The sequence below is a fragment of the Triturus cristatus genome, chromosome 10 (genome assembly GCF_964204655.1).
Source record: "Triturus cristatus chromosome 10, aTriCri1.1, whole genome shotgun sequence".
Classification (NCBI taxonomy): domain Eukaryota; kingdom Metazoa; phylum Chordata; class Amphibia; order Caudata; family Salamandridae; genus Triturus; species Triturus cristatus.
Window position 1 is genome coordinate 755,615,720 of NC_140593.1, and position 23,097 is coordinate 755,638,816.

The window sequence follows — 23,097 nt, forward strand, 5'->3', positions numbered from 1 at the left end:
TAATATGAATCCCAGATCCTGCAGGAGATCTACTTGCTTACACAGCTCTGCGTTCAGCTGAAGAAGGCACTAATCCATGAGCTGAATATTCCCAGAAGCCTCGCCCTTCTTGATCCCTGAAACTCTACCACTGGCTTAAACATTTTGGTGAAGGACCATTAAGTTAAAGACAAGATAAATCAAGGGCTGCAAACTTGAACTCTGACCCTTCTAGGAATAATGTAGGAATCCGTGGTGAGTAGAACCTGATCTTCTAAACATAAATAAAAAATACAGCGACTCTGAGCAGATGGGTGCCTTTCATCTCGAACTACCAGAGGTTGACTACTCAGAAATGCCTTTTGTCCTCCTTCTCCACCTAAACGTTGTTGCGTAAGAAGCCCCTCTGTTAGAGAATGTTTTGAATAATGATCCCTTTTAATTCCATATTGGTTACCTCCTGACTTATCAGAGCTAATCCTCCTTTGCTAAGCAGATGGAAACCATGGAACTCTATGTAGGTCTCTGTTTAGCCTTCATGTTTGTGAATAAAAGCACCACACCACACTGCCTTCCAGTTTTAGAATTGGAAGATGTATAATTTTTACTTAAATATCTTCCCGGGATATTTCGCGCTCTCCGAAACCTCCGCACCTTTTGTGTTCTCTCCCAGACTCTTTCAATGGGAACATACCCTTGAATCAGATCTGATTCTGTCACAGCCTACTTCTTTAGAACATTGGCTTCTGTCTGAGCCCGAGCTGGAAGAATGACCTTGTCAGAACTGGCAAAAAGCTTGTGTCCAAACATGTTTTTGATGGAGGCCCTTCAGCTTACCCACAGAGGTGACTGTGGCCACACACTTGCGTAGCTCAATAATAAGGGTTTCCTGTCAACTGACCTGGCTTTGAAGGGGCTAGATCCGTCAGACTGCAGTCTACTTTCATCAGCAGAGAACATTGTCTGTCCATGGTCAAAGCACAGTTTGAGTTGCCCAGGAGACATGCAGCAGATTGTTCCCTGGTGAAAAAGGTCTCTTGGGCAATCAAGCCTCTCCATAAATGATAAATCTTTTTCTTAGGGTCCTTGATGAATTTTGCCAGGAACATTGAAATACTATGTCAAATTGAGGTGGAGAGGTCTGCCTTGAATCTGTCAAAAGACCTGCTCCAGGTCCTAGACCATGATACACTTGGAGTCCATAGTGGATTGCCAGGCCTGTTGAGAGTTGAGTCTTGAATGGACTCATACAGGATGTCCTCTTCATCTGTCCTATCATCCCTGACTGAATGTTCCTGGATGGGGCTAAGCCAGCATAAGAATTTGCATACCAATATGCCAGCTAGAATCCCCATGTCTGTCCTCTCAATTGAAGTGTGAATGGCTGCATAAAAGCTAGCTCCAACGGGGATGAATTCCTACTCCACCTCTTCATAGTGTTTAACCAGTAGAACCTCGCCCAACAACCTGGTCTAGGATATTAGGAAGCTAACTGCAATTCAGGTAACAAGACAAGGGAATTCATCCAAGCAGCTGGGCCATATCCAAATGATAATGTGCAAAAGAACTACCAACCTGTGTATATATGACCTGTAAAATTCAGAAATAGTGCCCTGTGCAAAGAAAACTTTCACTTTACTCTCTTAAATGTTATGACACCAGCTGCTATAATTTAGCACTCACGTCATCTAACATCTGGGATCCTATCCACTCCATCTGTAGAAAAATTGCAGACTGCTGAGCAGTGTCATGGGGGATCAGAGATGGTGGGGCCACTTTATAGGTGAAAACGGTGTAGAAAAGAACACGCTCAGGTCAAGTCGGACATGTCCGGCATAAAAAAAACCCAGCTCATCGGTTGCAGAAATGACTGCGGTGTTCTAAATCACTGTTGTGCTTGCATGTGTTGCGGCAGCGAAAGAAAATAAATACTACCGCCCACTTTTCAGCAAGTAGTGCCCCCTGTCAGCCGCTTGAAGCACAGCTCTTGATGCTAATAAGTCTGAGGTTGTGGAGCAGCTCCTGGCCCTACCTAATATGGAGCAGTTTATTTGGCTGTTGTGTGTTGTAGTTGCCCTACACAGCCCAAAGGTCATGATGCAGTGTATTTAAAAAGTTGGACATGCATGGTTAAGACTTACATGTCCTGGTAGTGAAAAACTCCTAAATTTGTTTTCACCACTGCTAGGCCTACCTCTTCAATAGGATAACATTGGGTTATCTTATTACATTTATTAAGAGATAATTTTCAATTGGGAGCAGGTAGACAGGTCAAAGTTTTAAATTGTAATTAAAAGCCCTCTTTAATGGTGAAGTAGGATTTTTAATCACAATTCTGAAAGTGCCACTTTTAGAAAGTTGGCATTTGGTGCCTGCAGCCTGATCCTGGGCCACATGACTAGGTGTAGCTGGCATTTGGTCATTGTGTAATGCTGCCAGACAGTGAGACAAAGGGAAGATCGGTGTTGGCAGGATGGGCCACTCTGACTTAACGAGGGGGAGGAGCTGTCACCTACCGCACATGTATTTCACAAAGGCTCTGCCTGAGCACCCTCACAAAGGGTTTGTCACTATTCCTTTGTGACTCCAGACAAGCTGGGGCCAGGTCAGGGTGGAAGGGGATGCCTGACACCTCAGGGGGTTGAAAACCTCTAGAAGCTTCCTCGACTTCAAAGTGGGCACCAGGTACAAATAATGGACCCTTAGCCCCAACTCTTCAGTACCTGTGGACTCTTTCAGGAAGAAGGATTGCCACTCTGCTGGACTGCTGCCCGCTGTGCTCATGCATGGGTGTAAAGGACTGAACCTGCAACTCTAAATCGAGCACACTTGAGTGACTCTAAGGATTACTCGGCTGGCCTCCTGATGAGACGCCTTAGGGACAGAACAGGCTTCCTGCAACCTTGAACCCAGGAGCTGGACCCTGCCAACTGTGAATTCTGCCCTCCGATTTGGTGCCACCTCAGTCCTGGGCCCTTGGAAGTGGGCCTGAAAGTGGTCTGCTATCCCATCCGTGGATTCAGCAGAACCGATGCATCTCCTCTGTGGCACGGTGCATCTGGCACATCATTTCTGTTGCCTGACTCATTGCCCTCGAAACCTACGGATCGCCTCTGCTGCACATATTTCCCCAATGCAAGGATTCTTCATCGCTTACAGCAGTCCTTTGGGACTGTCACTGTGCGATGCATCACCATACAAGGACATTGCCTCGCTCAATGCAGATCTTCGTAACCACTGCTGCGCTACCCAATTTCTTGCCCAGACTCTCATCACCTCTGCTGGGCAATGCATCCTTGATGCTGGACTCCGCATCTCTTCACAACCAGGATTAAGGTACTGTGTTCAGCAGACCTAATTGGGTCCCTGTAGCCCGTCTATGCTCCATCGCACTCAGCCTGAACTTGTGACTTTGTCCTAGACTGGCGTGACCAAATGACAACAATTAGTGCTTTGTGCTTTTTGGTGCTATCCTCATTGAAATCTTTAAAATTGCATATCTCCAATTCTACTGATTGGATTTTTGTCGTTTTGGTCTGGATTTATTTATTGATATTTACCTTCTTTTTTTAAACTGGTGTGGGATTTTTCTTGTGTGGCATTTTATTACTGTATGAAGTGCTGCGTAAGTACTTTACAAATTGCCTCTAAGTTATGCCTGACTGCTTTTGTGCCAAGCTACCAGAGGATTGAGCACAGGTTAATTTGGGGTTTGCTTGTGACTTCACCCTGACAAGGATTGTGGTTGCTGCTTGAGTAGGGTTTCACCTCCTTCAACCAGTAGCTCAATTTCTTACATAAATTGACTTTCTTCGTAAATTTACTAATGCTGACTAATTCCATTGTGGACCATCCACAGCTATAAGCATAGAGCATTATGAATAGACATGAAAATCAGTGGTATGCATAGATTCCTGGAGATTTTCTTTAGGAATGTTGTGACTTCACACAAGGTTGGAAATATATTCAATTTGTAGGAGGAATCCTACAATGCATAGATACAAAAGATCAAAGTCCTATTTGCTTTGCTTTAGGGATGTTGCTATGAAAGTTATTTTGGGGTATTTTTTTTTCATTTTTCAGCCATTCCTATATTTGTTTTGATTATTTAATTCTTGTATCCAGAGTCTTTTACAGTATCACGGTCAAAGAAGCTGTTCCTTCAATAACTCTATGTTTTAATGTCCTCCAGATTGGTTTAATGCTGGAAATGAGAAATATCAGGAATCGTGTCTTAAAATCTGTGATCACTGTTGTGGGCATAATCCCCTCCGTTTCAACCCAACATCTATTTTAGAATATCATAGTTCATCAATATGTGTCAGCCTGCTGGCCAAGATCCTCCTGATACCTGTCCATGGTGGGACCTATATTTGTGATAGTAAGATTTGTAGGACCTACATTATTGTGAAGGTATCCCATCTTTCCAGTCCTTCTCCTATGATGCTCTACGCCATTGAGGGTATGCTCCCCCCCCCACTCAAATCTCTCAATGTCTTAATCATCTTCCCGCAACTCTGTTGGTGATTTTGTCCTGGCTTGACTCTTGGCTTAGTTAGCATCCACCTGTTGACCTGGTGTTGAGTGTACCTTTTAAAAAGCTAGCAAAGTAACATCACAATATAACATAACATTGGCTGATAAATGGCAACACTCCTCACGCCTTGCATAACTTGGTTAATGAAGACATGGTACGTTTAATGTACAGTTGTTACGAAACCTGAACATTTAAACTGTTTTACTTTGGGTTGTCCAAATGTGTATTAAGTGGTGGTAGTGAATTTTGAATTGTGTTTGTATTAAAATATATGTGTTGCTTTTCTGTGACATTTAATCCCAATATATTTATTTCTTTGCAACAAGGAAAAGGACCATTGAAGGATCATTATGTCCATTTAATACAGCAATTGCAGTTCCAACACGTTCAGATTTGTACACCTTGGTTGGAAGCAGAAGATTACCCCCTCCTTTTAGGTACGAATCACTTTGCTGGAAAGTTGATATAAAATGCTTGAATTTGGTGTCAGATCACACCTAGAACTTTCTTTGTTCTTTCATAAACATTTACCCGCATTTTAGGGTGACATATCAGTACTGTTTATTTCAACATTTACATAAAATACGAAACGTAGGATCGTTGAAAAACTGTAAGTGTTTCAGGATGATAGGATTTCAACGCGGAACCGAATTCTGCGGGGAATCAATTCAGTATTTTTGACAATGCATATACCTACCAGAGACGGCCAATAATCCTCACTTAAAGTTAACTTTTCTAGCAATATCCAAATATGGATGTGAACGAAGTTCGAGCAACACTGATGATTGCTATTTTAGACCATGCACAGGTGTGACATTAAACACTACTCATTGAAGTCCGCTTTGTTGATGACCCTTATGTGGAAGACCTTTTTGTGAAGACAAATTCCTAGTTCTTTTAAGGCATAAAGTGATTAGAAAATAGTTTCCCAAGTTTACATTACACTTTTGTTTGAACAAGGGAATCTTCTTGCCTGGCTTCCGGAATTCCACTGCACCAGCAAAGGGTGTGCTGCACAGTGAAGAGCTAAGTCAGGTCTCACTGCTAACTAGAGAGAATTAAAGACTTTTTTCTTTTATTTTTGTTTCCGTAGAGTTCATTCCTTAGTTCCCCCTCACAGGATATTCATTTACTGTCATGCATCGATAAAGTCTCTGCCTTTTTGCTGGCTCCATATTGATTTTTTTCGTAAACCAAAATAACTCATTGTGAAGTAATTTTAAAGCAATGACCTATCTAAAAGAAACATTTTTTGTGTTTTTTAATTGAATGTTATCAGAATTAAAAATTGACATGATAAATAACGAGGCTCTATTACATGGGTTGCACACAACATTCAGAAATTTCCTCACCTTGAAAGTTGCCTGACTAAATATATAAAGGACGAGTTCAGTTGATAATGGCTTTAAGGTACTGCAACCTTCAAGATGTCTAGTTAGGGGTTACCTGATTCCAAAATGGGTGTTTTTCTTGTTCCAGCTGCTGCCAAACCATAAATATTTGGAACACGAATAAAGATACTGGGCTCCTCAACATGACATTCAAGTTGACATGCAACTCTCCTCCTGACTCATTATTGTGTCAGCAGTTCAGTAGAAGTTTCCATCATTCACTTCTTTCACTTCCTGGATGGGCAAAAATAATTATCTGATAGAGACATCTAGCCGCATATTCCTTATCTTTGAACTTCCAGGCGTCAGGCTGGATCCAGAAGATTTTGGACAACAGTACCACTGCGTGCCGGTAGGCGGCGTTGGTCGACTCCACGTGACATTGAAGGCGTCGTGTTCGGTGTCGTCGTGACGTCCGTGTCGTCCCTATAACCGCCACTCCGGTGCACTGACGTCAGTTCTATTCTTTCCGCGCCAGCCTGCGCCGATCTGTGGAAGAGAGTTACTCCCAGTCACTTTCTGACTGAGTTTTCTCGACCTTATGTCGACTCCTTTTGGTGTGTTAGGATGTCTAGAAGGAAGACTTTGGGTTCAAGCCATGCAGCGCCTGTCACCGCACCTTGTAGGTAACGGGCCCACACCTCATGTATCTCTGGTGCCTGGAGCGTGACCACAGCACAAAGTCGTGCTCTAGTTGCCGGGCCATGGTGCCGAAGGCTTTGAGGGAGTGGTCCCTGAAGCTGCTTGTGGCCCGGCATGCACTGTGGTGGTTGCCTTGTTGATCTCGCTCCCAGTCTTGGTCAAGAGGAAGGGCAGAGCATCACTCTGGGGGCTTAAAGTCCTCTTCGTCGAAGTCGTCAGGTAACAGGTACCACAAGAAGTCGAAGAGTGCTTTGACTTCGCGCTGTCCACCACGCGGCGAGACAGAGGAGTCTTGGCGTTCTAGGCCCGTTCCGCAGAGCGGGTACCTGGGTCGACTCTGCGTCTTCCTCCCTTTCATGGGACAGGTAACGTAAGAAATTTTACGATGCCATGTCTCTGGCACTACGGCCTCCTGTCGGACCTGTTCCCGAGTCCGGACCGGTGCCGGTCTCACCTCCTCAGCAACCTTCCCTGGTGCCGAGCCCGATGCTGAGGTCTCCAGTGCCACCGGCGCCTCACCCATCCTCATTCCAGATGATATGGAGCCGGTTTGGCGTCCACCGATGCAGAGGCTGGCGCCGACGTAGTTGTACAGCTTCATACCGTCTAACCAGCCCCTTTCTGAAGGTTTAGGGTTGGATGAAGACGATTGGGAGGGGGAGGAGGATCGCTTACAAATATCACAGCCCCAAAACAAGGACTGGTATGAGGAACTGGGTGATGTCAGTGGCCTGGACACCTCCCCAGATTCTGGCATGCTGTCTCCCCCTAGCAAAACACACAAGATGATGGACGGAATGTTGCACGTTGGCAAAACATTCACCCCCAGTCACAGATCTGGGCTTAATCCATCGTTATTTTGCTCACCACGCCACCCCAGTTCAGACATGGCCATATGCAAATCAGTCTTGACCCTGTGCCTCATGGGAACAGTCAAGTCCGAACTGCCAAGCAATGTCTTCCCTGGACCGGAATCAAGCATCCTAGGACCGGTTTCGGGGTTTCACCCCTCTTCAGCCAGGATAGCTTGACTCCAGTGGCGTAGTGAGCACGGGACCCACGTCTGGGTCTACCCTTCCCACATAGGGCGAACAGCAAAACACACAAGAATATGGACGGAATGTTGCACATTGGCAAAACATTCACCCCCAGTCACAGATCTGGGTTTAATCCATCGTTATTTTGCTCACCACGCCATGTTCGGGCTGGATTGTTCCCATGAGGCACAGTGGTCAAGACTGATTTGCATATGGCTATGTCTGAACTGGGGTGGCGTGGTGAGCAAAATAACGATGGATTAAACCCAGATCTGTGACTGGGGGTGAATGTTTTGCCACATTCCGTCCATCATCTTGTGTGTTTTGATGCTGTCTCCCCCTAACCTGGCTACGGAGGAGGGGGTGTCATTTGCTATGGTGGTGCATAGGGCTGCGGAGCTCCTGGACCTACAATTTCCTTCAGTGGCGGTCAAGACGAAAGTCTTGACGGGGGTCCTGCAGCCTGGTGTCCCTTCATTGGAACCCTTGCTGCCTTTTAACGAGGCCTTAACGGATGTTCTTCTGGGCACATGGTCCAAACCCAGCACAGGTGCTCCTGTGAATAGAACAATTCCCCACCGCCATCATCGCCCTGCACCGGGTGACCCAGATTTCCTCACTGACCACCCCTACGCCCAAAGCTTGGTGGTCCAGGCTTCCACTTCCCGTGGCACGTTCCCTTCCACCCCTCCGTATAGGGAATCCAAACGGCTGGAGACCTTGGGAAGAAAATGTTCTCTTCTGCCAGCCTCGCATTTCGGTCGGTGATTACCGCATGTCTTTTGGTCCGTTACTTAAATTCTATATGGGATATAGTTGCGCAGGTGCTGCCTAGGATCTTGAAGGAGGACCAGATCCTGATCTCCCAAGCAATATCAGACAGTAGGGATGCAGCGAAGTTCGCCATTCATTGTGGCTTAGACACAACGGACTCGCTGGGCAGAGCAATTTCTTGGACGGTGGCCATCAGGCGCCACGCTTGGCTGAGGACATTTGGCTTTTCAGGGGATGTCCAGGCAAACCTCATGGACATGCCTTTTGATGGCTCACGTCTCTTCAGAGACAAGGTGCTTTAGCACTTCAAGGATTCGCGGGCTACGGCCAAATCCTTGGGTCTTAGTACTACACCCCAGCCTGCGTCGCCTTTTTGCTCCTTTTGTGGCTAAGAAGGTGCTTCCAACGAGCCAGCGGGTTCTGCAAGTTCAGCAACCTCAGCAACCTCTGCAAGGCCAAGGCCGCGGTTTGTCCCGTCCTCGAGGTTCGGTAGGCCAGAAGGCAAGTCAAGCCACCATCCCCTCCTCCACTGCAAAACCTCCCAGTCCAGTCCTTCGGGGTCACGAGCTGACAAGTGGGTGGCAGGATACGACATCACCTTCACCACTGGCATAATATCATCTTGGACAGGTGGGTGTTGCAGATAGTCCAAAGGGGATACTCCCTCCCCTTCAAGACTATCCCTCCCTCTATGTGTCCAACTCACGATCAGCTGACTGAGGATCATCTTGCGTTACTCCATGAGGAAGTCAATGCCCTCTTGGCCAAGGGAGCTATAGAAAGGGTTCCCTAGCCAGAAATAGGCTGCGGTTGCTATTCCATCTTTTTCCTGGCTCCAAAGAAGGATGGAGGCCTCCGTCCTATCCTCGACTTCAGAGCCCTCAACTATTTCCTCAAGAAGTAGAAATGCAAGGCGCTCACTCTGGCACAGGTACTGTCTGCCCTAGACCCAGAAGACTGGATGGTAGCGTTGGACTTGCAGGATGCCTATTTCCACATTCCCGTCATGCCGGCCCATCATCGCTACCTGCGTTTTACAGTGGGCCGGGAGCACTTTCAGTTTGCTGTGCTCTCCTTTGGCCTCACCAGTGCCCAGCGGGTGTTTACCAAGGTGATGGCGATGGTCGCAGCTCATCTGCGAAGATCAGGGGTTTTTAGTCTACCACTATCTCGATAACTAGTTGTTGAAGGCGGGCTCGTCACAAGCAATCGTCTCACATCTCCAGACTATGGCGAACCTCTTGCATTCGCTGGGGTTTACTATCAACGTGCCAAAGTCACACCTGACTCCCTCTCAGATACTCCCCTTCTTCGGAGCCGTTCTGGACACAGTGCAGTTTCGGGCTTATTCTCCCGAGCGGCGAGTCCAGGATATTTGCGCTATGATAGTGATATTTCAGCCTCTATCCTGGATTTTGGTGAGAATGACTCAAAGGCTGTTGGGCCTCATGGCCTCTTGCATCCTTCTTCTGGACCATGCCAGATGGCACATATGGGTTCTGCAATGGGACCTGAAGTTCCAATGGGCGCAGCATCGGGGAAATCTCACCGACCTGGTCTAGATCTCGGAGGGCAGTGCGAAAGGCCTGTAGTGGTGGCTATTAAACCGTGATTGGGACAGGGGCAGACCCCTCTCCCTTCCACTTCCAGACCTCACAGTAGTGACGGATACGTCCCTTTTGGGATGAGATGGCCATCTGGGAGAGGTGTCGATCAGAGGACTCCGGTCTCCGGCGGAGGCCCGGCTCCATATAGACCTGTTGGAGCTTCAGGCGATCGGGCTGGCACTAAAAGCCTTCTTGCTGTCCGTCAAGAGGAGGCTGGTTCAGGTGTTCATGGATAACACAACCGCCATGTGGTATTGCAACAAGCAAGGCAGGGTGGAGTCGTGGACCCTGTGTCAAGAGGAGGTGCGTCTCTGAACTTGGCTAGAATAGCAGGGCATTACCCTGGTGGTACAGCATCTGGCCAGTTCTCTGAACACCATAGCAGATGAACTCAGCGGAAGGTGCCTAGCGGATCACAAGTGGCATCTCCATCCAGAGGTGGTGCAAGGACTCTTTAAGCGGTGGGGAGAGCCTTTGTTAGATGTGTTGGCCTCCGTAGAGAAAACGCGCACTGTCAGCAGTTTTAGGCGCTGGAGTTTCCAAGGTGGCTCACGCTCTGTGATGCTTTTTGTCATGAGTGGAGCTCCGGCCTCCTGTACGCCTATCCGCCAATATCACTCCTAACCAGAGTGCTCAAGAAGATCAGGAACGACCGGGCACAAGTCATTCTTGTGGCTCCAGACTAGGCACATAGTGTCTGGTATTCCAAGCTTCTGGCAATGAGCATCGATCCTCCAATCCGGCTGCCCTTTCAGGAGGATCTCCTGTCGCAGCAGAAGGGGAGGGTTCTCCACCCAAACCGGTCCATTCTCTGCCTCCTTGCGTGAAGATTGAGCAGCGACAGCTCTCAGCTTTCAACCTTCCTCCTGAAGTCTGTGAGGTTATCCTGGCAGCCAGGCATCCCTCCACAAAGCAGGTATGCGCCTGCCTATGGTCCAAATTTTGTAAATATTGTACAGAATGGTCTATTGAACCTCTATCTGCATCTTTATCTGATATTCTCCTGTTAATACTTTCCTTGGCCCAGCAGGGCTCTGCTCTGGGAACCTTGAAGGGCTATTTTTCAGCCCTTTCCTTTTTTCTTCAGCTTCCTGATCAGCTTTCTCTTTTCAAATCCCCTCTGGTGCATAGATTCTTGAACGGGTTGACCCACTTGTTTCCCCCTCACCCTTTATTAGGCCACAGTGGAACCTTAATTTGGTGCTCACATTTCTCATGTGTGCACTGTTTGAGCTGCTTTACAACTGATGACTGTCCTGGGACCGACAGACTCTGGTGCAACTTTTGAGCGCAGAGGAGTGGTCTTCGTGGCTGGACATTGGAGGTTAGCAGTGATTCGATGGAAGTGGCCACTGACTGGCCAGAATGGGCAACTTCTGCTTTTAAGACCCTGATGCTGGAACAGGGATTCAGCCGACTTAGTCTTGGAGTTCACGGTTTCGGTCTGGGGCTCTATAGCAACTTTTCCATGAGCCAGGCACCACAGGCACAGTCTTGTCTTTGCTAACCCAAGGAGCAGCAGGAAGAGTCCAGCGGTTGGTGCAGCGACTCTTGCCAGGTCCAGGGGTCAGCAGGGCAGTCCTTCTTTGCTCTTTTCTCCAGTCCAGATGTGATTTTAGGTTCAGGGTACCATGGGTGTCAAATTTATGGCCAGAAGGTTCTCTAGCCAGTGGACTGCCAGGCTCCCTCCCACCGTATGATGTCTTCCGGCTATGTGTGGCATCTTAGCTATCCCAGAGTGCACTCTTCTGCCCACTCACAATTTGTCTGAATTCTTCTTTCGGTTTCAGGAGCTTGGTAGCCCACTCTAGAGGTGTGGCTACCTGTGGGATACCCTCCCATGGAAAAAGAGTTTAGCAACTCTTTCCCCCTCTCTGTTTCCACTGCCAGACTGTCTACCTGAACAAAGAAACCGCCCCTCTTGGGTGTGGTTGCCATTTGCCCATCAAAGGCGGCTTCTTCTCTAAAGCCCGCCTTTTGGGCCAACACCTTGTGTGGTTTTCTGCGAGGGGAAGGTAACACCTTCATCTGTGGCTGACCTCTATTTTTCCTGTTCTTGGGAGTTCGAGGCATGTGGGCTGCTGAATTCATATCTGTGCATAGATCGCCGCCTAGTGTTGGGTCCGGATGTTTGCACGTTGTTGTCCTGGAAGAGTCTTCGAAGTATCCTGAGATAGGTGACTCCTCCCCTGGACTACAGTGCGCATGGGCATCCTCTCCATCCTCAGATAGTTTTTTTCCGCCATTGGGTTCGGATGTGCTTATCTTGACTCAAGTTAGGAAAATCTAGTTTCAGGCCAAAAGGCCTTTAGTTTTCGACGGTACTGTTCCCGATCGGTATCGACAGTTTACAGGCTAGTTTACTAATTTAAACAACTTTCCGGATCCATTAAATCCGACCATCAACCGAACTTCGACGATGGAATCGAGGACCCCATTCAAGCGGTGTCCTGTTTGCCACGCCAAATACCCCCATATCGACGTCCACCCGGTGTGCAACAAATGCCTCTCACCGGATCATGACGAATCAAAATGCATGGCCTGTGCCCGATTCCGATCCAAGAAGACTCTACGGAATCGACGAGCCGCGAGACTTGAAGCGCAACAAGCGGCACCGGCCCCAACCAACATCTTCAGCACCGAAGACGAAGATGTCGAAAGCGTGGAAAATATGCCCTCCAGCCCTACTTCCGAACACGGTTCCCGAGCGGAAGATGTCGACGAAGAGCTTTTTCACAGGGAAGAAGCCGACGATGAGGTAGGAGACTACGACGAGGCCTTAGGGGCCGAAGAAGGTAGCTCCGGCGAGGAGCAAGGCCTACCCGTCCAAATAGAGGATATCCCAGTGAATCCGACAACGGCTCCGGTCGAGGGATCGCCTTCGGGCCTTACCCAAGACCAATCCCGCAGTTCCTCGGCCCCGCCCTCTGGCCCGGCCACGGACATTCAGCGAGAGCCATTGTTACCAAAGAAGACTGGTTTCCCTACTACAAAACCGAAACCAATCATCACTCCGGTTCAACAGAAACCAAAAGTGAAACTAACACTGGTCGGCTCGAGGACCTCCACACCTTCGACGCCAGCCAAACCCGTCGGCTCCGACCGCACCAAAAGGGACTTCGGTGCCGCACTCGCTGCAGCAGATGTCGGCGCCGACCCGAAAAGAAAATCCATCAGTGCCGTCAAAGCGCCAAGGCCCCCGGCACAGAAACAATCGGCACCAGCCATCAAGGTGAAAATGGCCACTGCATCGCTATCCACCTCGAAGACAGCGACTAAGGTACATTCATCGACGCCGTCGACGGCTCCTACCCCTCCTCGGCTCGATGACCCGCTGTCTCCGAAGACGTCCACACCTGCCTCTACGGAACCTCTCGGCGCCAAAGAACCGTCGGCGTTCCAGGTGCAACAGGTGGCAGCATCCTTGCAACGGATCAGGGAAAAGGCAGCCCTCCAGACCTCGTCGGGCTCAGAACCGAAACGGGCACAGAAGGCACCTTCGGCACCGGCCAATATCACCTTTGGTTTGCCGCCACCCACGGCGCCAAAGATGTTCGTAATCAGAACCCGCGTTACCCAGACAAGGTCCCCATGTACCGAACACTCTACTACTGGGACATCACCGTCCCACTTCATCGACGCCGACACCGGCAGACTTATGTTCCGAAAGCGAAAGATCACTTCGGGGCACGCTCTGGACTCCTTTAGGATTCCACTAAAACAAAAAATGCCGGCGGAATCGGAACCAGTTCTTTATGAACGCATCCACACTCCTTACACAGATCCATCATTCTCTCCAACGCACTCCGATCCCGATGCGCTGGAGGACTACATGGGTGACAACACCACCTACCCCGAAGACATGGACCCTGAGGGCCAGCAAGACCCTGATCAGGTCTGGGATGACCCAGTGGAGCCAGGTGCCGCTCTGGATACACAGGACACACAACTTTATGGCGCAAAAACGTCACCCACAGAGGACACTGCTGCATTCAATGCCCTCATCGAACGGGCCGCAGCCAATCATGGAGTGCAACTCCACTCGGACACTATCGAGGATGATTTCTTGGTGGACACCTTCGCATCCTCCGAGAGGACTGTACAAACTCTTCCCATGTTAAAAGGTGTCCTCAAGCCAGCAAAGGACATTTTCAAAGAGACCACAAGGGCACGAGTGATAAACCCCAGGATCGAGAAAAAATACAAACCCGCACCTGGGGACCCCACGTACATTAGGAGCCAATTGCCTCTGGACTCCATTGTGGTTGCCAATGCCCGCAAACGGGCACACTCGCAGTCAACTGGTGATGCTCCTCCCCCGGACAAAGAGTCCAAGGTTCTGGAGACCTCCGGAAAACGAATTGCAGCCCAGGCAGCAAACATATGGCGAATCGCCAATACACAGGCCCTCCTAGCTCGCTACGACCGCTCACACTATGACACGTTAGAGACCCTACTCCAACACCTGCCAGACGAATACAAAGAGGCAGCGGAGCTCCTCATCAGGGAGGGACAACTGCTCACAAACGCATCCATCAAGTGTGCACTAGATGCTGCAGACACTGCTGCTCGGGCACTAAACACCAGCGTCATGCTACGCCGACACGCCTGGTTACGAATCTCCGGATTCAAACCTGAAGTCCAAAACAACATCCTCAATCAACCGGTCAACCCCGACTACTTATTTGGACCGGAGGTTGACGCCACCTTAGAAAAGATAAAAAAAAGACACAGACACTGCGAAGTCAATGGGGGCTCTGCAAACGCAGACATTTCGTAGTGGCTCCTTTCGTCGCCCCGGAAACAGAGGTGCAGGGAGAGGACAGGGGCACAGCAAACCTACAATAAAGGGGGCACACAGAGTTCCTACGATAAAAACACCCGAGGGGGATATCGTGGTTCCAGCACCAAGGGCAGAGGACGTGGTTACGGCAATACCAGGTCCTCCCCTAAGAACAAACAGTGACGCCCTCTCCCTTCCCCCCGACCACATAACACCTGTCGGGGGGAGACTCCAGCGGTTCCTGTCCACGTGGGATTCCATCACCACAGACAGGTGGGTGAAAGATGTTATCCAACTCGGTTACTGTCTCGAGCTAACCTCCACTCCACCCACCATACCGCCAAGACACCGTCCTATGTCCTCAGAGCACTTAGCGCTATTACAGCAGGAAGTGCTAAGTATGCTGCAAAAAGGCGCAATAGAGGCCGTGCCCATACACCAGCAGGGAACAGGCGTGTACTCGCTGTACTTCTTGATACCAAAAAAGGACGGGTCACTCAGACCTATCCTAGACCTGAGACCCCTCAACCAATACATTCTCTCGGAACATTTTCACATGCTCACCCTGCAGCAGGTTCTCCCGCTCCCCAGACAGGGAGATTTCCTAGCCACGCTAGACCTCAAAGAAGCGTATTTCCACATACCCATACATCCATCACACAGAAAATATCTCCGGTTCACCATTCAGGGTCAGCACTATCAATTCAAAGTCCTCCCCTTCGGAGTCACAACAGCACCCAGAGTTTTCACAAAGTGCCTAGCTACCGTGGCTGCACATCTACGGAGGCAACACATTCACGTCTACCCTTACCTGGACGACTGGCTTGTTCAGGCAAAGTCAGCCCAGCAATGTGCCAGCCACATGTCCCGCACCATTCACCTTCTTCACAGTCTGAGATTCTCACTAAATTACCCAAAATCACATCTCCAGCCCGCACACGTACAACAGTACCTCGGTGCGACCATAGACACTCTGGCAGCCACAGCTCAGCCAAATTTAGTGAGGATCAACAGCATGCAAATGGTAATTTCCAAGTTCAGACCCCAACACTCCCTTCCTGCGAAAGTGTTCATGCAGTTGATAGGCATGATGGCCTCCTGCATTTTCATAGTCCCACACGCGAGACTACATATGCGCCCGCTTCAGGAGTGCCTAGCACGTCAATGGAATCAGGCTCACGGGCAATTGAAAGACCTAGTGTTGGTGAGCGGTCGGGCATACAACTCTCTGCATTGGTGGAATCCACAAAACCTTTGCAAGGGCCGACCGTTCCACGAGCCTGTTCCACAAATAATACTGACAGCGGACGCCTCTCTCCAGGGATGGGGAGCCCATGTACTCCATTACACAGTGCAGGGACTATGGACGACACAACAAAAGAAGATGCACATCAACCTTCTGGAACTGATGGCAATCTTCCTAGCCATGAAGGCATTCAAAGTACACCTGTGCAACAAAGTCGTGTTGATCCGGACGGACAACATGACTGCCATGTACTACATACAGAAGCAGGGAGGAACACACTCTCCACAGTTGTCTCATCTGGCTCAGAGCATGTGGAAGTGGGCCATTCAGAGGAACATATTCCTCATGGCGGAACACCTCCCAGGCAAGGACAACCAGATGGCGGATCTGCTCAGCAGACACAGCCACCAGATGCACGAGTGGGAGTTACACCCATCAGTACTCCAACCATACTTCCAGCAGTGGGGTCATCCAGAGATAGACCTCTTCGCGACAAGCGAAAACGCAAAATGCCAAAGCTTTGCCGCCAGGTTCCCACATCCACAGTCGCAGGGCAATGCGATATGGATGAACTGGTCCGGCAGATTTGCGTACGCTTTTCCCCCAGCGCCATTGATACAACTGGTGGCACGCAAACTGCGACAGCACTCAATGACACTCATCCTGGTTGCTCCAACATGGGCACGCCAGCCATGGTACACAACCTTTCTGGAACTCTCCGTGGTGCCGCACCAAAGGCTGCGGATAAAACCCGCGCTTTTGACGCAGAACCATGGAGAAATTCAGCACCCAGATCCGCAACAGCTGAACCTGGCAATCTGGCTCCTGAAGTCCTAGAGTTTGGCTACCTAAACCTGCCACCGGACTGTATGGAGATCATTAAGGAGGCCAGGAGACCCACTACCAGAGCTTGCTATGCAGCTAAATGGAAGAGGTTTGTCATTTATTGTAATAACAATGACATTAACCCGCTAGACGCATCCATTCAAAATATAATCTGTTACCTCTTACACCTATACCGATGCAATCTGGCATACACCTCAATACGTATTCATTTGACCGCAATAGCAGCCTATCTCCAGAACAGGCAACACCTCTCTTTATTCAGAGTGCCTGCCATCAAAGCTTTCTTGGAGGGACTCAAACGAGTAATTCCCCCAAGACACCCACCAGCACCGGTGTGGAACCTCAACTTGGTCCTCACCCGACTGATGGGTCCACCCTTCGAACCTCTCCACTCATGTGAGATTCAATTCCTCACCTGGAAAGTAGCCTTTCTAGTGGCAATCACTTCGTTAAGAAGAGTTAGTGAACTCCAGGCACTAACCATTCAAGAGCCATTCATACAGGTTCACGCAAACGGGGTCGTACTACGTACCAACCCCAAATTCATGCCTAAAGTAATATCGCAGTTCCACATGAATCAAACTATTGAACTGCCTGTCTTCTTTCAAAACCCACAGAATGTAGCTGAGAGAATGCTCCATACACTAGATGTAAAGAGAACCCTCATGTACTATATAGACAGAACTAAGGTCTTCAGAAAGACAACACAACTTTTCGTTGCCTTTTCACCACAGCACAAGGGCAACGCCATTTCCAAAGCAGGTATAGCCAGATGGATCGTTAAATGTATTCAAATTTGTTATCAGAAAGCTAAACGCACATTAACGATTCCCCCACGAGCCCACTCAACACGTAAGTTAGGGGCGTCCATGGCTTTCCTGGGAAACATTCCTTTACAGGAAATATGTAGAGCAGCCACATGGTCCACTATACATACATTTACCAAACACTACTGTGTAGATGTACACTCAAAACAGCAGGCAGCTGTAGGACAGTGTTGGACCCGGCCTCGTAGGATGGCCCTCCGTGCCCCCCGCACCACCGAAACCTGGTGCCTGCAGCCCTAGCACGCGGCCCAGCCGACCTTTCCCGCCAGGACACCTGCGCCAACTCCGGACATCCCCGTCCATGGCCTCTCTCCTTTCGGCCACCCCGGGCCCGCGTGCCCACTCCCTGCAACAAGATGGCCGCCCGGCCCCAGCGCGACCCGGGCCTAGAGGCGCCACTCCGGCTGGAGGACATCACGCTTCCAGGGGAGGAGAGAGGGAGGAGCAGTTTCTATCGCACCTCTGAACTCCCCTGGGACGATGGGTTTCGATCGGCCCTCCGGCCTCCCTGCGGGCTGGCTCCGTGCCTGCTGGGTGTCTGGGACTCCTCCCGACCCGGCCCTGAAAGGATCAAAAGACAATAGCAGGAAACCCCGACAAGCGGCCCCCAGGTGACAAGACCCCTGCCTGCGCAGACTCCGGACATCAAAGCAGGGTCGACCTATAACAAGGGGTGCTCTGAGACTGTCCGGCAGATTCGACGCTGGAACAACGAGAGCCTGCTGACGTGGTCGCGGCTCCTGGAACTGGAACTCACCTGAGCCCTGCTGAGTGACTCGCGGCTCCCTGAAGATCGTAAGACCTCCGAACTTGTACCTGAGCCCTGCTGAGTGACTCGCGGCTCCCTGAAGATCGTAAGACCTCCGAACTTGTACCTGAGCCTTGCTGAGTGACTCGCGGCTCCCTGAAGAACGTAAGACCTCCGAACTGGTACCTGAGCCCTGCTGAGTGACTCGCGGCTCCCCCAGACTCTCACGGTCCCGCCGGACCCCAACTCCGACCCGTATCCCCCAGCTCGAGGATTGTGAGCTGTGCGCCGGATACGTCCCTGCTTTGAACCGCTACCAGAGACAGTCCCGCTACCCCCTACCTTTCCGAGACTCTTGAGCCCGTGCTCACCTTGTACATATTTGCAGTGATACCTATTTGATAAAGCTTGTTCTGAGAATACCCAGTGTGGTCTCTCTGTGTCGTGTGGTGCCAGAAGTACGATCCTAGTTGCGAGATTCCTCCCCCTGGTGAATCTCTCGCCAGTGCCCGGCTACAATACTACACGGGTGGGACTCAGGGAAGTCAGGACCCCTTTCCGGGCTCCTCTGAGGTCGCCGTCTAACATTGGTGGCAAGCGACGGGATTCGGGCCCATCACCTAGAGATCGTACAGTGAACAACGGACGCACGACCAACAAAGATGGCAGAAGGAAGCGCCACGAGCTCCGCAGAAACCAACGCCAACAGAGTGTTCCAGGTGGAGCATCTGGAAGAGTACACACACAAAGAGCTAAAACAATTTTGCAAAGAACTTAAAATCGCTACCACTGGCCTCAACACTAAGGAAGACTTGCAGAAAGCACTGAAAACTTGGGTGGAGACCGGGGCCTCCCGCCCGGAAGGCACGGGGGAGCGCCCCGACGAAGCCGAACCCCCCCAAAGTGAAAGCAGTAGCAATCAGGTGCGAGGCATCGTACCAGACGGGGGCCTATCCCCGGAAGAGCTCGCGGACAGAGAGAGAAGCCGCAGTCATGAACTCGAGTTAGCCAAACTCAAAATCGAGGGCGAGTTGAAGTTAGCGGAGAAAAAGCTAGCAGTAGAGCAAATGCGCGTACAAGGCGAACTGGAAGAAAAGAAGCTCCAACGGGAGCACGAAGGAAGGAAGCTCCAACTGGAGCACGAACGGAGCTTAAAGGAACTCGAGCTCAAGGCCCGAAATGAGGATGGGAGGCCCTCGGGGAACCGAGAGACGGCCCCCCCAGCGGAACAGAAGGTCCACATCCCCAAGGATGTGGTCAAAGAATATTATAAAAACAATGACATTCAGCAATGGTTTCGGGCCTACGAGGTCGCCATGACCTCCCATCGGATTCCACAGAAGGACTGGGGAGCGGGGTTGTGGGGGCGGTTTCTGAGTGAAGGAAGGGACACCCTGCTCGACCTACCCCTCTCCCTGCAGACCTCCTACAGCCACATGAAAGAGGCTCTCCTCACAAGATACGGCCTCACCCCAGAAATGTACCGCCAACGGTTCCGGGACTGCAGGAAGATCCCGGGCACCACCTGGGTGGAGTATGTAAACTTTTTTAGTCGGGCCTTCGATGGGTGGGTCAAGGGCAGCAAGGTCACCACCCTTGCCGAACTCACTGACCTCATGTTATGGGAACATCTGGCTGCGAACTGCTTCGTAGAGCTACGTCAACATTTGCTGGATAGCAAGCTCACAGATCCCCGGAAGCTGGCCGTGGAGGCCGACCGCTGGACCAACACCCGGGTCTCCCGGGGCATGGTAGGAGAGTACCCCCGAACCAGTCAGGGACCACCCCGCCAGAGAGGGGGAGGGAACCAGGGAGGGCCGAGGGAGTCCCAGCCTAGCCCCCCGAAGACACCACCTCCACCTTTCCCGGCGCCCCCCCCACCAGTAACAGGGCCCCCTGGGAGACGAGGACACCGGGTGACCGTCACATGTTTTCGTTGCCAGAAACCCGGGCACTACGCCAATGACCCAGAGTGCCCCATGGCCACCCAAGTCACCCCTGCGAGACAGATAGCCAACGTAGCCCTGGGGGAGGAGGTTGAGGAAGCCGAGGAGTGGGAACCCGCCGCTATGGCCCTAGTATCCCTGGGAGATAGGGAAATGATCCCTGGTAGCCTCCTACCCTCCAACACACAGAAATATGGGCAGCTCGTCAAGATCAATGGCCACCAGATAGAGGCCCTGCGGGACACCGGGCCAGTATCACCGGTGTCCTCAGGCACCTAGTTCCCGAGGAGCAGATCCTCCCCAATGTCTTTTGCCCCGTAATATCTGCAGACAATAGGGAAAGTATGTGTCAGGTAGCCCTGGTGCCATTTGAGTGGGGAGGGGTGATAGGTAAACTCAAGGTGGCCGTAAGAACCTCCCAGCCGGTCGACTGCCTCTTAGGGAACGACCTGGAGAGTTCTCCCTGGAAGCACGTAGAGCGCAAGGCCCACCTAGGAATGATGGGACTCCCCGAGTGGGTGTGTGCCACCACCCGATCTATGACAGCCCGACTCACTCCCCGGAGAGAAGTCGAGAGCACCCCGGTCGAAGTAGCCAGCACCGTCCCCGCCGAGGGTCCTCCCGTTCCCCCATCGGAAGGGTCCGTCGCCAGCGACGAACCCGCACCATCCGACCCCGCCCCGGTCCCCGAGTTGGGGGATCTGCCCGAGTTGGTCCATTGGCGCCACGAGGGCGGGCCCACCCGAGAAGAATTTTGCCGGGAGCAAGCCACCTGTCCTTCCCTGGTCGGGCTGCGGCACCAGGCCGAGGGCCAAGCCGCAGGTGACCAGACCGGAACGCACCGAATCTATTGGGAGAATAACATCCTGTATAGTGAGCAGAAATCAGTGGAGCTGGGATCCGGACGGGTACTGGTGGTACCCCTCCGCTTCCGGGATTTCCTCCTGGGCTTAGCCCACGATGTCCCCCTCGCCGGTCACCTGGGTCAGGACAAGACCTACAGCCGTCTCGTGACCCATTTTTATTGGCCTAAGATGAAAGCAGCGGTAGAGGCACACTGCAAGTCCTGCCCCACGTGCCAAGCCAGTGGGAAGAGTAGGGGGAAGCGCAAGGCTCCCCTCCAACCCTTCCCGGTCGTCAGTACCCCCTTCGAACGAGTCGGGATCGACATCGTGGGGCCACTGGACCCCCCCACCTCCCAAGGTCACCGTTTCATCTTGGTCCTAGTGGACCACGCCACCCGCTACCCAGAGGCTATTCCCCTGCGCACCATTACGGCCCCCGTGGTGGGCCGGGCCCTGATGGGGATCTTCTCCAGGGTGGGTTTCCCCCGCGAGGTCGTGAGCGATCGCGGCACTAATTTTATATCCAGGTATATGACGACCTGTGGCAACAATGTGGGGTGTCCTATAAGTTCACCACCCCGTACCATCCCCAAGGGAACGGCCTAGTAGAGAGGTTTAATAGGACTTTGAAAGGGATGATCGCTGGCCTAGAAGAGCCCCTCCGGCGTAAGTGGGACGTCCTGCTCCCCTGCCTCTTGTTCGCTTACCGGGAGGTCCCCTACAAGTCCTTAGGGTTCAGCCCGTTTGAATTACTCTATGGGCACCCCGTCCGAGGTCCCCTCAGTTTGGTTAAGGAAGGGTGGGAGGCAGCACCCCAGACCACCCCCCGAGATGTGTTCCAATATGTCCTGGCCCTCCGGAACCAGACCAGGAGGTTCCGAGAACTGGCCGAGGCCAACCTGGAGGCGAGTCAAGAAGAAATGAAGCGCTGGTACGACCAGAATGCTACTCTGGTCGAGTTCCAGCCGGGCCAGCAGGTGTGGGTCATGGCCCCCGTGAAGCCTGGCGCTCTCCAGGACCGATGGACTGGGCCCTACAAAGTGGTTGAGAGGAAGAGCCAAGTCACCTACTTGGTGGACGTCCAGTCGCCTCGGGATCCCCTCCGGGTCCTGCACGTGAACCGCCTCAAGCCTCACTTCGTGCGGACAGAACTGAGCCTCCTGCTGGCCACCGATGACGGGGCCGAAGATGAGTCGGATCCCCTCCCGGACCTCCTGTGTGTTAAGGAGCAGGATGGCTCCGTGGAGGGAGTGAACCTCTCCCCAGCCCTCACTGCCCAGCAACAAGCGGACTGCCGCCAGCTCCTCAGACAATTTTCTGACCTCTTCTCCCTGACCCCCCGGGTCACCAACTGGTGTGTTCACGATGTGGACACCGGGGACAGCCCGCCGGTGAGACACCGAGCCTACCGGGTTCCTGACCGGGTCCGGTCCTGTATTCAAGCCGAAGTCTCGAAGATGTTGACCCTGGGGGTGATCGAGCCCTCTGACAGTCCCTGGGCCAGCCCCGTGGTCCTGGTTCCGAAGGCAGCAGCCCCCGGTGTCGCCCCCGAGCTCCGGTTCTGCGTGGATTACCGGGGGCTCAATGACGTTACCCGAGCCGATGCCCACCCCATTCCACGAGCCGACGAGCTCATTGACCGACTAGGGGCCGCCCGGTTCCTCAGCACCTTCGACCTCACCTGCGGCTACTGGCAGATTGCGCTCACCGAAGGGGCCAAGGAGAGGTCTGCTTTCTCCACCCCCGATGGGCACTACCGCTTCCGCGTGATGCCCTTCGGGATGAAAAATGCCCCGGCCACTTTCCAGAGACTGGTAAATAGGGTCCTGGCCGGGCTAGAACAGTTCAGCGCGGCCTACCTGGACGACATCGCTGTCTTCAGTTCAGAG

At 51.7% G+C, this 23,097-nt stretch overlaps 1 protein-coding gene across 2 annotated transcripts in view; it reads left to right on the forward strand.

The window, feature by feature from the left end:
- Nucleotides 1–23,097, forward strand: part of ALG1 (ALG1 chitobiosyldiphosphodolichol beta-mannosyltransferase) — a 236,930-nt gene that overhangs the window by 140,754 nt on the left and 73,079 nt on the right. For both annotated transcript variants that reach the window (XM_085628273.1, XM_085628274.1), the window contains exon 10: nucleotides 4,843–4,953. In XM_085628273.1, the coding sequence (XP_085484399.1) occupies nucleotides 4,843–4,953 (111 nt within the window). The remainder of the gene's footprint in view (nucleotides 1–4,842; nucleotides 4,954–23,097) is intronic.